The sequence below is a fragment of the Anser brachyrhynchus genome (assembly GCF_964034855.1).
Source record: "Anser brachyrhynchus genome assembly, chromosome: 5".
In the NCBI taxonomy this organism is placed as follows: domain Eukaryota; kingdom Metazoa; phylum Chordata; class Aves; order Anseriformes; family Anatidae; genus Anser; species Anser brachyrhynchus.
The window spans coordinates 39,251,567-39,269,214 of record NC_137699.1 but is presented as its reverse complement, the minus strand read 5'-3'; the positions used below and the strand labels follow the sequence as shown (position 1 = coordinate 39,269,214).

General features: G+C 38.8%; 1 protein-coding gene across 6 annotated transcripts in view; it reads left to right on the top strand.

Annotated features, from left to right (window-relative positions):
* LRP5 (LDL receptor related protein 5) overlaps positions 1–17,648 on the top strand; it is a 161,716-nt gene that overhangs the window by 118,678 nt on the left and 25,390 nt on the right. For all 6 annotated transcript variants that reach the window (XM_080593163.1, XM_080593167.1, XM_080593166.1 and 3 more), the window contains 5 exons: positions 10,001–10,217; positions 10,399–10,688; positions 12,695–12,921; positions 13,288–13,472; positions 16,689–17,012. In XM_080593163.1, the coding sequence (XP_080449289.1) occupies positions 10,001–10,217; positions 10,399–10,688; positions 12,695–12,921; positions 13,288–13,472; positions 16,689–17,012 (1,243 nt within the window). The remainder of the gene's footprint in view (positions 1–10,000; positions 10,218–10,398; positions 10,689–12,694; positions 12,922–13,287; positions 13,473–16,688; positions 17,013–17,648) is intronic.

The following is a 17,648-nucleotide window of genomic DNA, read 5'->3' as shown; positions in this document are numbered from 1 at the left end:
GTGCACAGTCCAGTCGCTTCTTAAATTCAGACAGGCTTGGTGCAGTGACTACTTCACTGGGGAGCCTGTTCCAGTGTGCAACCACCCTCTTGGTGAAGTACCTCTTCCTGATGTCTAGCCTAATTTTACCCTGAATCAAATCCTTGATCTAGTTGACTGAACAGCCACTGAAATGCATGTAATGGCATAGAAGGACATGAGAATGAGCTGCAAAGGCTGGTGTGTAGGGAGAGGGTCTTGGACCATCCTTTCCAGTAGCTGTGTCAGTTTAATCTGATCATGAAATGACAGTGCTGTTGCATCATAAAACTCTAGCCTCAGCTTATGTGAATCTGTTGAGAGAAATAAGCATCCTAAACCCTTACCTCTGGCTTGAGTTTTCCAAAGTTTGTGCAGCCAAGTGTTCACCTGAGAAAAAGAAAGACCTAGCCCTTCTCATGGGTACCCGCCAAACTCTGCTGGCTTTTGTAGCTCTTAATTCAGAGCCACAAGCGAAGGGAGAATCAGGCTGAATAACTTTTTCCTAGGAAGTATATCAAAAAGTTTCATACTAGTAGCAGTGAGAGCCAGGAGAACCAGTTTCATGCCTTCACATAGCTCTGAAAGAAAGAAGAAAAGGGATTTGGAAATCTAACACACATTTCTAGGGGTACTCTCTTGAGAGGAAATACTATTGGAATTACTATGCTTCTACTTTTCTTGGCTGGAAGATAGTAACGTTTCTTTTCCTTTTCCACAAAAAATATTCTAAGCAAACATTCTATGATTATTTAACAGTTTTCAAAGAAGCAGCTTCTAAATTCGTTTTCCTGTAGAATTTGATTTTTTCCTAACGTTAGATATGTGATTCCTAAATGGACTTATGTGAACATCTTGCATTGTAACATTGACGTCTTTCATTGCCAGAAGTCTTCAGGATATCAGGTTAAATAGAGAAATTGACATGAACACCATTACAGAGGAGTCCTCTCTCTACCACCACCTCCAGAGCCCATTTTATATGTTGTTACAATACTCTGCCAGGCTCCATCAATCCTCAATGAATCTATGAAATAGGAGAGTGTAGGTAATTTCTGAGCTGAGAATAGGCTTCTCTTTAATTCATTGTTTAAAAAAATTGGGAAGAAAAAAAATGTTTGTATTGCTTTCATTCTCTCTACTGAAATGAACTGTTGCTTTTTTCTGAAACCTTAATTTGGGCAAGGCTGACGTTGCTAGATTAGAAGAAAATAAAGAAGAAGTGAATAGTTCTGTGTTCCTTGAGCAAGATTAGGAGTAATCCAGCCCTACTCATAGGATGACTTAAATTACAGTGTCCATCTCCCTGAAACAAATCAATGTTTTAAAATTCTAGGAACTAGCCTTGGAGTTAAGTTAGCTGGGGATCTCGATGAAATATTAGTAAGGGCTGTCATTTCCAATTAAAGCGAAATCCCTAGTAGCATGTGTGTTAATGGATTAGGCCAGTGAAGGAGACTGAGTTTAAAATGGCCTTATGGTTTATTGCTGTTACAGTTTACAGTTTTTAAATGTGTGAAATTTGACTATTTTAACAAGGTTAAAATAATTGTGTGCAATGTGAGTTGAATAAATCAGCTTTAGGATTAAATTAAATGAGCATGTTTTGTTTGCAAAATTAAGTATTCATAGCTCAAATCTGTGTTCAGAAGTAAGCATTGTTAGGTGATTGCTCGGTTTTTTTTGTCTGTTTGAAACTAAATGCTTATTTCAGGTATTTTATGCAGAGTTTTAGATTTTTTTTATTTTTTTTGTAAGCAACTTTCCAATGATTTCTTTAATCTTCTTTTTTGTTGTTGTTGCTGTCAGAAATTCCAGCAGGTTTAAATAAAGCTTAAACATGTGTTTCTGATTAATTTGTAAGCTTTCTGTAGGGATACTTGGAAGTAGACCAGTAATATGACTGCAAATATTTTTGTTTAATTTAGAATGCATGCTTTATTGCTGCTTTAAAACAAACAAACAAACAAAACCAGCAGTGTTACGCCATGTACAAACAAGTGCTGAGGTGAGGTTATGCCTTTATGGTATGTTAGCAGATAGAGTTGCATTCAGGGTGAATGCTGTAGTCACTGCTATACGTGCATATAATATTTGGCAGAATTTTTTTTTAAAAATTCTGTTTTGTATTATTGAGTTCAGGTCTTTAATATTCCACGGTATTTGCATTTGTCTCCAGTTTACCCTTCCTTTTCACCTCCTTGTTTGTCTATCTGTTACAAGCATTATGAACCAGAAGTGCCACATCCAGTCTAGATGTGAACTCAGCCTACCTCTACTAAGAGAAACAGCTTTGGCTTTGCATTAATTAGTTACAACTCTGTGTCTTCTTCTACTTGAGTTGAGCTGTTTGAAAGAGGCATTAATAAGATCCTGGCAAAGAGGCGGGTGCAGCTGATACCTCCTGTGATCCCCCTCACACTAAACAACTGAAGAGTTAAAGTGTGTATCTGAGAGCATTTACCAAACCCTTCTTGAGTGCTAACAGGCTTGGGGCCATGACCACTTCCCTGGGGAGCCTGTTCCTGTCCCTGACCACAATCCCAGCAAAGAACCTTTTCCTAATAACCAATTTGACCCTCCCATGATGCAGCTTCATGCTCTACCCTCGGGTTCTATCACTAGAGAGAAGAGGTCAGCACTTGTGTTTTTACTCCCCCTTTTTGGGGAAGCTGTAGGATGCCATGAGGTCACCCCTCTACCATGTGTATTCTAAGCTGAACAAACCAAGTGACCTCAGCCACTCCTCGTAAGTCATGCCCTCTAGTCCTTTCACCATTTTGTTGCTCTCCTTTAGACATGTTCTAATATTGTTAGATTCTTCTTATGATGCGGAGCCCCAGACTGCACATCGTACTTGAGGTGAGGCAACACCAGTGCTCAACATGGTGAGACAGTCACTTCTTTTGACCTGTTAACTGGGCTCTGCTTGATGCACTCCCAGGATGTGGGCGCTAGGGCATCTTGCAGGCTCATATTGATTTCACCATCAACCAAAATCCACAGATTCCTAACTTATATCTACATCCAGGATTACACTGTCCGAGCAGCAGAACCGTGCACCTCAACAGTGTTTGCGAAGTTGAGGGGAATATAGGGCAGACAGAAATCTTGGCTTGTAAGCAGGTGGAATCTTTGAGTTGTCTGCAAGTTCAGGGTGAAAAAACAGTGCTCTTTTCCTCCTGTCATCAGGTTGCTCACTTTTCACATACAGTAGATTGAAGATAAGTGTGGAGTCCTGAATTTTATTGCAGGAGAGAATCATCAGTGGGCAGATTAGAGGTGCGAGGAGGTGTTTAGTCAGTTTTTTATTGCTTGGCTTTGCAAATATGCCCTGTGGGTCACTCGTTTACATGCAAAGTTTTAGCTGATTGTATTTTATCCCTTTTATCTGAGATCGAGTGTGTTCAAATGCTGCTGGATTCACATTCAATATGAGCTTTTTGGACATCTGCTAGAATAACGGGAGTTTAAGTTTATGATTTGTTTATAAAGACTATCAGCGCTCTCAGCTACAGCTATCAACTCTAATCCACAGTTCTTCAATTCTTTAATATATTTATTATTTAAAATTAATTGTAGGATAAATTACGTATAAAATCACTCCTACTCACTGAATGAACAAACTCCTCTTGTTACCCAGTGAGGCATGCTATAAAGAGGCATTTTTCCCATTAGTCCTATATTACATCTGTGAAGATGGTGTTTCCCAAGTAAGTTCTTTGCATTAGTGCCTGCAGGCAGTCACCTGCCCTCCCTATCTGACATTGTGTTTCTGCCCCGTTCGGTGTGGAAAGTACACTGTTTCTGTAGCCATGATTTTCCAAAGATGTACTGTGTGTGCCTCAGACTACGAGGTGTCCTCCCACCTTTGAGATTTTTACTGGTACTGTTCTTTATCTACTGTCTTTAAATGTGGTGTTTGAATTTAGGAAGCTGATCTCTCTTGCCAAGTAATATGGGGCTGAGTTGAATTAAAAATGACACGAATGAACCACAAGGGCCTGTTTTGTGGAACTCAAGAATGTAAACGAAGGGGATGTGAGCGGTGGTTGGTGGTGTCCCCAAAGGTGACAACGTTGGAGGATCAGAATGGGAAATGCTTTTGAACACTTGAACTTTGTTGGCAGCTAGATCTTTGGACAGTGTTGTCAACACAGTCTTTGACTTAGTTTTAAAACCTGACTGATGGATGGGTCTCACAATTGGAGGCAGTTTTCAGGACAGGCTTCTTTCTGATACGTGGAAAGTTTGCCTGAGCCTAAGTGTCAAAGCATTGATCACCTCCTCCTCAAAAAGATAATGGGATCTTGCCTGTTTTGAGAGAGGGGTTGAAAGACTAGTGCTCAAGCTAAATAAACCGCAGGTGACAAAGCTTCCATCAGCTCCAGTATCTCTGTTTTTGCTGGGTAGACATGTTGATTGCTCCTGTGGAAAAGTTTTGGGCCTGTAGGTAACTGGATTCTAGCGATCTACCACACAAAAAGACCAGGACATAGCTCATTTAAATGAAACAAAAAAAACTCCTAGAGGGAAAGAGGGAGGATTAATAAAACTTGTCAATTGCATGTGACTGAAAAATACATGAGGAGGGCTGCTACAGATGGCATAAGTTTAGTGTTATGCACTTCACTTTGCTTGTCTGTACCAACATGGATTTTTGAAGAGAGTTTGCCATTACTGCCATGCTTTAGCTTGAGGAGGATTGTAAAAGGGCCTGTGAGGCAAGGCTGTCAAAAAGAGTAATGACATTTGGTAATCCTACTTGGGATTCTCTTCCCTGAACATCTCAAAGTGTTTTTTGTGTCGTGAGTAAAGATACGACACGTGTGGACATAGAGAAGTGTCTTTTCCTGCTATATCCTCAGTGAGCTAAAATGGCATAGTCTGTAGTGAGAAATGATGACTTTTCTCTTGGAGAAAAGAATCTATACGTAAAGGATGGTATTGTGTCACTACTTTTATTTGCTGATATCTAAGCATCTGATAGTTCAGAAAATAATAATAAAAATGTATTTCTACATCAAAACTTGCCTGAAATGAGAATGACTGGAAAGAAGAGCCACAGTAGGATGTATAGGATTTATCCATTAAACATAATGACAATTAAAAACTTACTGAATTTTATTTATGATGGAGCTTTTACCAGGTCATCTAAGTATTGTAAAGGTGGACTGAAATTATTGACAACAGTGAGGAGTGCTTTCTAAATTCCCAAGACTCAATAGAGTGCGCCAACAGATTGCAGAGTGGTTCAAATTATTTTTTTTTGTGTGTGTGTGCAGATGTGGAAAATGGCCAGATATATCTGTCATCCAACTGTTCCCCCAACCTTTTCTTGATACTGTTCTGGTACTGTTTGTTTTAATTCTATTTTATTTTCTGTTTGCCAGTGTCTGCCAACACATGCCTGGCATTAAACCCCTTCAGAATGAAAAAGGAGGAGTCAACTTTTATCCTGAAGCATTGATGAAAGGTGGTTTTATTTCAGCTGTTGGAAATGTTAACGAATGGCTTAAACTCAGCTGAATATAGACTGCTCACAGCTGCTTTACTCTTCTTTTTTTGGGGCAGGCTTTTTGACCCTCTGGAGTTTTCTGCTTCTCTCCATTTTTCTTTGTCTTTTTCTTTCCCTGTTGACTGCCACCCACATAGTTGCTCCTTCGGGTTCTTTCTCCAGCCAAGGAAAACTGGGCATGATTCCCTTGAGGGGATGATTCCCCTCTTCTGGGGTCTTCTGAGGAGAATTGATAGAAGCCATTCAAGGAGCTTTCCTTTCCCACAGGCTAACATCATGCTCTGGATAAAAAGACATGGACCTGCAAGTCTACCAACCTAATAGTATGGCAATCATGTCATCAGTGCCAACCTACTATGTCTGCTTACTGCTCATGTTAGTGATTTAGCTTAAACCAAGAATTAGTTTCCATTTCTCTCAGCTTTGTCTGTAGCAATTGAAAAAATTTTGTTTTCTCTTAATGAATTAAATAGAGGAGCAAGGTGTCTTGAACTTTTTTTTTCTGTCAAAAGACATTCTATATATGATCTCTTCTCTCAGGTGACCAGTGATAGGATCCAAGGAAATGGTTTGAAGCTGTGACAGGGGTGGTTCAGGCTGGATATCAGAAAAAGGTTCTTCACTGAGAGGGTGGTCAGGCACTGGGACAGGCTCTCCAGGGCAGTGGTCACAGCACTGAGCCTGCCAGAGTTCAAGAAGCATTTGGATGATGCTCTCAGACACGTGGTCTGATTTTTTAGGTGGTTCTCTGGGGACCCAGGAGTTGGACTCAATGATCCGTGTGGGTCCCTTCAAACTTAGGATATTCTATGATTCTATATGTGCTGAATAGCTGTTGTTTTTCACAGATGTACCTGAAATATAACTTGACTACGTAAATCACACCGATGCATAGAATTTAATTGCATTGTTTACTTTAATCTTCTTCAAAGAGCCAAGAGCTTTTGAGTGTTATATTTGGAAATATTCGTTAAATCATTTTGCATATCGTGCAGCAGCATCCAAAAAAGGAAAAGAAAAAGCACACCTTATCACCTTATCATGTTTTTTGTGTAATTCAGTTCATTAGAGTGTTTGATGTTGATTTCATTTTGCCCACAACAGATTTTGGCTGAGCTTGTCAGTGCCTAATTAAGAGATTGTCATTGAAGTCTAAAGACTAATCAGGGGCTTTTAGTGCATGCCTCTGTTCAAGGGGACCTTTTGGTGTTTCGTATGGAAAGCACAGCAGATTTAGTGTTGTATTTGTCCTTTGACCCAAGTCGAGATAAATTTATCAGTTATAGGAAGAGGATGAAAACCCTGAGTAGAAAAAAGCCTGTTCTGTTTCTACCTTCAAGGTGTTTTGAGGAAAAGTTCTGTATAATGAGGGAAAAAGAAAAGCTATTTCACAAAATAATCCAACTGTTACCTACGAATGGGCTTAAAAGTCCAGGGTACCTTTTTCCTGCTCTGTCTTATAAACCTTTGTTTCTTTCTGTTAGTGCTTGTGCAGTTAAACATTGAATCATTTCAAGATGTTGACTGCCTTAAAGCCCTCCCAAGAAATACGGTTTGTTTTCACAGATCATCTCTCTGAGCAGTTTCAACATGCAAGTAATACCAGTGCAAGAAAGGGAATTGTAACGCAGCTGCCTCATCTGCACTGAAGTTGTAATTCTTTGACACGTATTGCTTTGAATATACCTAACATCATACATTCAGTATGAGGCTGTCCTTAGGTAATTAAACTTGGAAAGTACTTCTTAGTGCATTGTTAGATTTCTGTTAATAACATTATTTTTGCACTAAAATCTGTGTGCACTGTTACAGCTTCCCTTTGGCTGCAGCTGGCAAGCTGCACGCAACTTTAGACATTAAATGATGGGATAATAGGGTATTTTATCAGCTGTGCAGTTTTAGTGAAAGGAGTTGTGTTTCTGGTCATACTGTGAAACCTGTTTACAGGTGTGTTTTTTTTTTTCCTGCATCCTCAAGGTTTAGGTTAATGTTCTAGAGTAGAGGTGAATCTCAGGGAAGATAAATGACAGCAAAATCCAAAAGACAAAACGTGTCTGTACCTTTACCGAACTGCACGTGACAGCTTACTGTGTTCAAGCTTTGCCCTGGTTGCTACTGCAAGATAGTCTAATTAGCACTTAGTTATCACTTCCTGCCTATTGCCGTGGATTAGCTACCACCAGGAAGGCTCAGCACACAAAAACCTAGAGCTGCCCTTCTGCATCCAAGGGAAACCTGCTTGGGTTCATAGGCGTTCTGCTGCCTGGATGGGGAGGGAGGGGTGTTCGAGACAGAGAAGGAAAGACAGGGGAACACTTACTCTATCTCCTTCTTAGCCAAAATAGAAGCCATTAAACACCTGTTTTTTTTTCTTTTTGTCTGGTTCAACGTTCCCTCTATGCTTGATCAGTCATATAATTTAGGAATCCTTCTTTACTCGGACAGGAAGGGACTAGATTGCCTAACAGGCTTTTCACTTAGTAATTTCAGTGGAGATTGTGTTTTTTGACAACATGCACAGGTGTGCGTGGATATAAATAATGTATGTTTCTGCATCTTTGGATCCAGTCTTAGCCCTCGTGTATTTTAGTCAACAGGTATAGTATTTGAACTGTACATTTACTGCCCAGATCTGTAAAACTAGTTTGAAATGTGCTAGTTTGATCCTCATCCTGCTGATGCAGTGTTGTATTTGTATGGGAAATGTGTCTTGTTCACTGAAGGTTCCACCAGTTTGTCTCTGGCACCTGAGTATGTGTGATGAACTTTTGAACCTGCAGTACTGCCTGTGGGATTGATACTGTTTTAAGTAAGTGAGCATTTGGGGTTTGCCTGGACATGATGTAATGAGATAATTGCAGAACCATTTGGCTTTTAACCGCAGACAAACTTTTTTTTTAATGTGCTCTATTTAGCTTAACGAAATAAAAATACAGTAATCTTAAGTCTCTGCTACTTCATCAAATAGTAGGTTGGTTGACACAAAACTCCCCCAAATCTTGCTTTGAAGGAATGTCAGTGTTATTTTTAATTGTCCCCAGCAGGAGGCTTTTTGACTGGAAGGAATCCCTGGATTTATCCCCTTCTCACAGTTCCCACGTGGCTGGGAAATTTCTCTCTCCTTGCAAACAGTGCTTTTGCACAACTTCTCCAATTTTTAGTTAATTAAAAAGGTTTAAGGAAGAAAAGTCTGTATTTTCTTTTGCAGAGAGAATAAAAAAAGGAGAAAGGTGTTCTGATTTCTTAAAGCACCTTTCTGCTGCCGATTCCTTGACTGTGCAGAGATTTCTGTATCACGACTTTGTAACATTGCAAAGAATAAATATTTTCTTGTTCTGCTTTCATACTTGCTGTCTCTCCCAGAAGGTTATGTTGTAGCATGTGTTCAAATTCACATAAGCTGTTAGTCTTGAAGATCTTAAGAAGTTTTTTTAATCTGCATTTGAAGATACCTGCACTATAGTAATGCAAGATAGACTATGTTGTAGTGATGCTTTTTGTTTGTATTATGCAAATAAATATAGGGTGCAGCAAATGACTGCATACCCTTGCTGTTGGGCTGGTAGTAGCTGGAAAATCTAGGTTGTTCCATGTGTGCTAACATTTAACATTTCTTTCAGATAACATTCATACAGTAGAATTGCTGACAATATTACTTGCATTTCTCTGAAGTGGGAATGTGCCCAAATTAACTGTGTAATCAAAGAGAGAGACACATTGCTTTCCCGAATTTACCAAGTATTACACAACTAACTGTAATAGAAACATCAGGTTTCGAACTGGGGGTTTCTTTTATTATTATTTTTATTTGGATATCTACCACAGGTGTGCATGCAGATATTAAAAATACGAATTTAATAAGATGTGATTGTCATTAGTCACATAAAAAATAAAGTGTGCTCCCTCTGTCTACCATGTATGGATAGAGTCTTACAATGCACTGTTTTTATGGTTTCTGTATGAAATCGGGTTAAAACTGTTGATTTTGACTGCCCATTGGATTGTTAAGCATTTAATGGATTAATGTTATATAGCATTTAAATTATGGATGTTTTTAACAAGAAATAAATATCAGTTAACAATTTACAAGTCGGGGGATACGGTGTTGAAATGACCATACTTGTCTTTAAACCAAAAGAAAATAAAAGCATTGTATAGTGAAGACAACTTAATTTCCTACAAGGTACAGGTTTAATATCTTGATTCTAAATAAAGAAATAATAAATGAATGATAGCAAAGAGATTATTTAAATTTCTACCTCAATCACAGGCAATGCATAGCCTAGATTAAAGCACAGGTTGTCCACCTGTGAGGTGTTTCTAGCAGCAAGTAGAAGATTGGATTGCATAGGAAAAGAGAAGTTATAGTATTTTGATTTAAATATGTTACTGGACTTGATGCTGTCCATAGTGAAAATTTTCAAATAGCACTTATTTATTCCTTTTTTCTCGTGTGTCCCACAGGTCATAAATGTTGATGGAACAATGAGGAAAACCCTCCTAGAAGATAAACTTCCACATATATTTGGGTTCACGCTTCTAGGAGATTACATCTACTGGACTGACTGGCAGAGACGAAGCATTGAAAGAGTTCACAAGATAAGGGCTAGCAGAGACATTATTATTGATCAGCTGCCGGACTTAATGGGCCTTAAAGCAACAAGTGTTGCCAAAGTGTTTGGTAAGCCTGGGCTGGCTGGATCCAATGGTGAATGGCTCTTCTAGAATTCCCTGTTGACAACCCATAGAGTTAACGTATTTTGAAGATTTGTGATTACATTGCACTTCCTCTCAGCCTTCCCCTTCAGACTGTCTCCGTAATACACTAATATCTGTTTTGTTTTTGTTGTTTTGTTTTTAAGGAACTAATCCATGTGCAGAGAACAATGGAGGCTGCAGTCATCTATGTTTCTTTACACCCCAGGAGACCAGGTGTGCCTGTCCCATTGGCCTTGAGCTGCTGAGTGACATGAAGACTTGCATCATTCCTGAAGCCTTCTTAGTTTTCACAAGCAGAGCAGCCATTCATAGGATTTCCCTTGAAACCAATAATAATGATGTTGCTATTCCTCTTACTGGAGTCAAGGAGGCATCTGCTCTGGATTTTGATGTCTCTGATAACAGAATCTATTGGACTGATGTTAGTTTGAAGGTATTACTGACATGTGAATTCCCTGAATATAATGCCACAGAGCAGTTCCTTTGATCTAACAAAGGTCTCTGTTACATGATCTATCCTGCAGTTGCTAGTGTTGTCATTGAATTGCATCCAAGGAGACTCTTGGAGTTGAAGACAGTTGCATTGTTGAATGCACAGTTGGGTGACAGGCATGTTCCTGCTTCAAATAAAAATCCAAAGTGGTGTTTGCTCATACTGAGTGCTGAAGTCTCAGATGCTGCATGGGCTGCATCCGTATATGTCCCTATTCTAGAAATGCCATTTTTGTGTCACGTAGTAGAGTAATTCAAGCACCAAGCTTGGCAACCCCCCAGGCTTTCTACCCTCTTACAGATTTGACTTGGAAAACAATCTTATTTAATATTAACAATTGGCAAGAGAGCTTTGTATTGGTTGTTGTTAGCCTATGACTCCAGCTTGTCACAGAGCGGGTAAGGGAACTGGTCTAGTCCTCTCCATGCCGTGTTAATTGCCCCCTGCCAGCCCCCACCTCTGTGTCATTGTGTTCCCCAACAGTTTGAAATTTCAGTTTGATGTGTTCTGGTTCATATCCAGGTGCATGCTGAAGTGAACATTGTGGTGTTCATCAGTGTTACTTAACTTCTTGAAGCTAACTAAGTAACGGTAGAAAATGACACAGTCACTTCACTGGAGCTGAATTCCTCTGTTTAGCCTTTTAATGTTTTTTTTTCCAAGAGCAGTTGAAGTTTCCTTGCCAAAGTGCCTAAGCCATAATAGGAAAAAACTCACCTGTAGTGATGGCAGGGCTAGTGCAATTTTCATAGCCTCTCTGGGAAGACTAATGAGGGTTGTGCTTCAGCATTAACAGTGCTGCTTGTAGTGTGGATACCTTCCTAGGAACAGTGCCAGCGTAACAAATTAGTGTGCTGCAGACATGGTTACTAAATAAATCTCATGCAAGCATGTGGAGAGCTGGGGCTACAATTGTCTTAACCATTTGTAGTGGAAAATACATTACTTGAGCTGCATCAGTCAGGTCCCACTCTTACTGTGCAGAACTGGACAACATTTTACATGTCTGTGGCCTCCTGAATTATCCAGGAATACTGTGTTTTCACATACGTATCAGCATAGATTTCAGCATGCCTGGGCTTTCCTTCCCTCTGTCCCCCAACTTTCTGCAGTTTGGCAGTAGGCAGTGTAACTTCAGAGCCCTCTTCCTGTTTCCATAGACAGCTCCCCTTGATGACCACTGCGTCCCTAAAAATATAGCACATGAATTCTGGTTTTGACATTTACCTTTAAAAATATAAAACATCTCTTATTCTCATATGTTCATTTATCAAACGATTAAGAAATTAATACCTGAAATTTTAGCAGGCAGTTAGGAATAAATGTAAAATGTTGAGTGTTAACGTGATAACAAGGCAGGGTAATTGTACATTGGTCCTGGATGTTCCCAAAGGTTTATTTGGGCATTGTTCATTGGTAGGAGGAGCTTATTTATATGTACTCAGTCCTTACCCTATGGCTTGTTTAGCTGACTGTATATAACCAAAATGTAGATGAGAGCGATTAACTTGCTCAAGGTGACTGATCATGAGAGAAAAATAAATTCAGGTTTTGTTGAATTGTGATGCATTCCTGAGAATTAAAACATTAGAGAGAATTAAATACTTTTAAAAAAATAAATACTTTTATATGCAAATGGCAGAGAGGAAGACGGGTCAAGGAAGAATCTGCAGATGTACAGTGCTTTCTGAAAGTCACGTCCTCTTAAGATGCTTTGAACTGGTCATCAGAAACTGTACTGTTAACTTTTCTGAATATTCAGGTCTTTTTATCCTGTGAATTCCTATGTAGTTTTCTTTTAAACAGACATTTATTTTGAAAGTGTAATATTGACTGATTGTTGTTTTTACTACTAACCTCTTTTTGTATGCCAAACTTCATAATAACTACTTATTTTGTTTGAGTATCCATAAATACTGAAATATTTTTACACAACTGTTTTCCAGACCATAAGCCGAGCTTTCATGAACGGGAGCTCTGTTGAACACGTGATTGAATTTGGGCTAGATTATCCTGAGGGAATGGCTGTAGACTGGATGGGAAAGAACTTGTACTGGGCAGATACTGGAACCAACCGAATTGAAGTAGCCCGCCTGGATGGACAGTATAGGCAGGTCCTTGTGTGGAAGGACTTGGACAACCCACGGTCTTTGGCTCTTGATCCTACCAAAGGGTAAGGGATAGTGTTGGTTTTCTAAGTTTTGTGTGCTCATACTCTTACATGACAAGATACTTGGCAGTTTATATAGCTTCATTTCTTCAGGGTCTTTGAAAACACAAGGTTTTGTAAGCTCCACAACCCTATGGGTTTCAATGAAAGTTTGGGAGTTGTTGATCATGTTTTTCTGTCTATGTTTAAAAAAGGGATGCTCTAATATATACTAATTAACTGCCCATAATCACATGGGTTATTCCAAATTTAAAAAAAAAAAAGAAAAAAAGAAAACTTGAAAGCAATGAAATGAAAAATCAAAACATAGAGCCGAACTCAAATCTCACCTAGCTGTAATCTTTCTTTCTGTTCTGCTTCTCGTTTCAGGTACATGTACTGGACAGAATGGGGAGGTAAACCTAGGATTGTTCGAGCATATATGGATGGAACAAACAGCATCACTTTGGTGGATAAAGTGGGTCGTGCCAATGACCTCACTATTGATTATGCAGACCAAAGGCTATATTGGACTGACTTAGACACCAGCATGATCGAATCGTCAAATATGCTAGGTATTCTGGCTTTAAATTACATTGGCGTTACTCCATCCAGTACAGAAATATGCACTGGCCACAGTAAAACAATTGAGTAGATTTTTAGAGTGTTTTAATTAAATTCTTGAAATGATTGTCTCCAAACTAACCCTGATTTTTTTTTGAATGGTGATTCCATAAGATTCCATAATGAACTGTTAAATCACTTATCTTTTTCTCTAAAATGTTGAGTCTGTTAAATATATTAGACTTAAAGCATGTATGTTACTAATTTGTCGTAAGTAGTAACTTGAAAGATCGAAATAATATGATTTATATTAAATCTGCATGTATGTTTTCCTTGTGAGAGTAACCAGAGAGTTAAATGCTTGAGGAGATGATAATGATAATAATAATAATAATGAAAGCTTCCTAAATTAATAACCATGTGGTAGTTTTAATAACAATAGTGAAATATAATCCCATTTTAACCTTGTTTCTCTGTATTGTCATGAAATTATGTGCATTTTACGAAATTAGAGATATGACCTCTGAGAAAATGAACACAGCTAACAGGTTCATTATAAACTAGCTTTGACTTTTCAGTCTTGACACTGATTTTCTGTCAAACTATTACCCAGGTCTCTCTTCCCAGCTTCAGACTAATTTTGTTAGTTCAAAATCCAAACCAAGGTACTGCTTGGCATTCCATCAGAGATGGAATCCAGAAGCTTGTGACCTGACATCACATGTCCCATTTCCAAAGAGAGGCCTTTGTTAGATGGGAATTAACTAACACCTCTGGGATTCCAATATAAAAAGCAGGGTTTGTGTGGCAAAACATACAATATTTAAGCAAACTCATACAGGATTGTTGCAGCAGTGCTCTGGCTGATGACACACACAGTTTCCCTGCAACTCACTTACTTTTATTTTTAAATCTTCTGTGAAAAGCTACCATTACAAAGACTTTTTTTAAGGTGTTATTGTCTGTGCGTATCTTCAGAGTATGGAGAACCTACTACTAGGTTTTATATGCTTTTATTTGAAGATCTTATGCTATAGTTGAGAGAGAAAAAAAAAGAAACCTGGAAAAATCTGTTAATGGAGAAAAGGCTTTCTCACATGTTCTGAATGAACATAAAAAAAAAATGAGTTGTATCAGCATTTTGACTTAACCTTTGCACCTTCTTATGCTTCTGTACACATATACAGAGCTGCAGGACTTCAGTTTTAGCCGATGACCTAAATGAGTTGAAGTAATTGTTTTGATAGCTTCTTAGTAGGCCACTGTGTATGTCCAAGAAAAAGAAGCATTAGAAAGACTCACATACTATTCTGGTGATGTGACTGTATGTCAGTTTCAGCTTATGTATGCTCTCTATCTACAGTAAAAAAAAAAAAAAAGTTTATTCACAAGTTGGCATTAGAGCAGGATGTTTAGGAAAAGGATGTTCTGAAAAGCCATAACAAAAATGGATTAAATCTCTGGAAAACAAAGCCATACAGTTTTGGATTCCAAGGCTAGCAATGATTTTGCATCACTTGTATTCGTTGTTCTGGGATAAGTACTGCTGAATGGATGTTGCTAGTTAGAAATTGCATGAAGGTTTTTTTCTTTATCTAGAGTTGTGGGTGGATTTTTTTTTTGCTTTTTGTTTGTGTATTTTCATATACTGCATGATCTATCAAAGCTAAGCTGCTGCATTATACTTCGAGAAACAAAATAGCCAGAGGCAAATTTGGATTAGAAACTGATTGTGGTATTGAGAAGAAACACGATATTCAAATCATCTGTGGTAAATTAAGCTAGTTCTAAAGCTGAAACTATGGTTAACATTAATTTGTGGTGAGAAAGTAGGAGAGGAGGACTGCTGAAGCTAACAACATTGTATGCTTGTCCTTTAAGTTAGATTGTACGGTAGGCTTCTAGCAAGTGGGCTTAATGGTTAAGGAAATGTTATTAGACTAGAACTTGACTTGCATTTTGCACTGCTGGCCTCCTGGCTAGGATGGATCTGCATGACAGCTGGCGCTAGAAGCATCTACCGTACCAGCAATAAATAATGTACTCTCAAGTGGATGATTGAATGCTGTCCCAGCTTATTCTTGTCCATTATAAATGTTACCCAGCAGGCCAAAATCACTGTTTTGGGAGATTTTTCTCCATCTACTGCCTAGTAAAATTCAGGTAGTTTACTTGCTTAAAACTTACTTAAAAACTTACTTAAAAGAACCTCTACCCTGAATTCATCACTGTAGACCAGGATTGGTCTAAGTCCCTGAGAGTGTTCAGGATATCTGTGCCCTTAACTTGGACACTTGAGATGCCTAAAAGTAGTTGGGAAGTTTGCCTCTATACTTAGTTCTAGTATTTTATAGAAAAAAATGGCTTAATGGGTTTTTAGTTTTTTTGTTTGTTTTCCATTCCTTCTCCAGTGTTGGCTGAATGAGAGAGGGTGAAAGGTAAACTGAGGCGGGGAAAAAAGGTGATGTTCTGTAAAATACAGCATTGAATATTTGTTTGAGGCAGGGAGAGATGATGCTGATGAAGGCTACATCTTCACTTGATATAAAGTGGCAGAGATTCAGGGAGTTTTGTGCTTGAAAATGTTTTGGAGGCTGATTTATAGGAAGACCTTACTTTAGTAGTGAATCTCTGGCAGAGGCCATCTAATGCTCTAGAGGTGTTAAATCTGTTTTGAATGTTGCTAACTGAACCACTGAGTGTGAGAGTACTGGGATTTCTGCCAAACAAATGGTTTCCAAATCCTTTGGGGTATCTTTGGGGTACGTTGAATTGCACTGCAAATAATTTGTTTCTTGAGTGAAACACTGTAATTTCTTATCGCTCGTTCTCTTTGAATCCCAAGTTTGCTATATGTTGCTGTTGTACATATTATTTTATTATTATTATTGGCCTAAGTCTTGGAGCTGATAACATTCTTGAATATGTCTTCCAGTATTTATTTGGGATGTTAAGTGTAAGACATAGAGCAATATTTATTTAAATGGCAACACATTGGCACAGTTTCAGATTGCTCTATAGGCAAGAAGTTATCAGGATAACGTTTTTGAGTGCTAGTGTTTAGGTTACTTCTTCAGCAGGTACTGTTTCATAATGAATCCCCTGATGCGACTGGCGAATTGAGGTTTTATTTTAAAAGGGGAAGGAAAAACTTTTTCTTAATGTCCATCACACTCTGTTTCATGACTTGGAAATTGTGTTTTAGTTGATTATCTTTATTTTTGCAGGACAAGAACGAGAAATCATAGCAGATGATCTACCTCATCCATTCGGATTAACCCAATACAGTGACTACATCTACTGGACAGACTGGAATCTTCACAGCATAGAAAGAGCAGACAAGACCAGTGGGAAGAACCGGACACTTATTCAGGGCCATCTGGATTTTGTGATGGATATATTGGTCTTTCATTCTTCACGTCAGGATGGCTTGAATGATTGTGTGCAAAATAATGGCCATTGCGGTCACTTGTGCCTTGCCATACCAAATGGATTTAGGTGCGGCTGTGCTGCTCACTATACATTGGATCCCAACAGCAGGAACTGTAGTTGTAAGCCTTTTTGTTTGCTAGTATATTCCTCATTGCTTGTGGATGTCATGTGCTTGTGATTCCTTTCAGTACAGGAAAGTGTTGTGGGTTAATGCTGGTAGGTAGCTAAAAACCACCCAGCTACTCTTACTAACCCCTGAGGACAAGAGTCAGAAGGATAAAATGGAGAAAACTTTTGGGGTGAGATGAAGACAGTTTAATAGCTCAAAAAAAAAAAAGCTGTGCAAAGCAAAGTAAGGAATTCATTCACTACTTCCCATTGGCAGGCAGATGGTTAACCATTTACAAGAAAACAGGGCTCATCATGTGTAATAGTTAAATGGGAAGACAGATGACATAATTCCAAATGCCACCCTCTTCCTCCTCCTTTCCCCCAGTTTTATTGCTGAGCATGACACCATGTGGTGTGGAATAGCCCTTTGGTCTGTTTGGGTCAGCGGTCCTGGTGGTGTGCACTCCCAAATTCTTGTGCAGCCCCAGGCTGGTGGGGCAGCGTGAGAAGCAGAAAGGGCCTGGAGGCTGGGTAAGCACAGCTCAGTAATGACTAAAACATAAATGTGTTTCAGTCATAAATCCAGAATATACCACTGTATGGGCTGCTGTGAAGAAAATTAAGTCCATCACAGCCAAAACCAG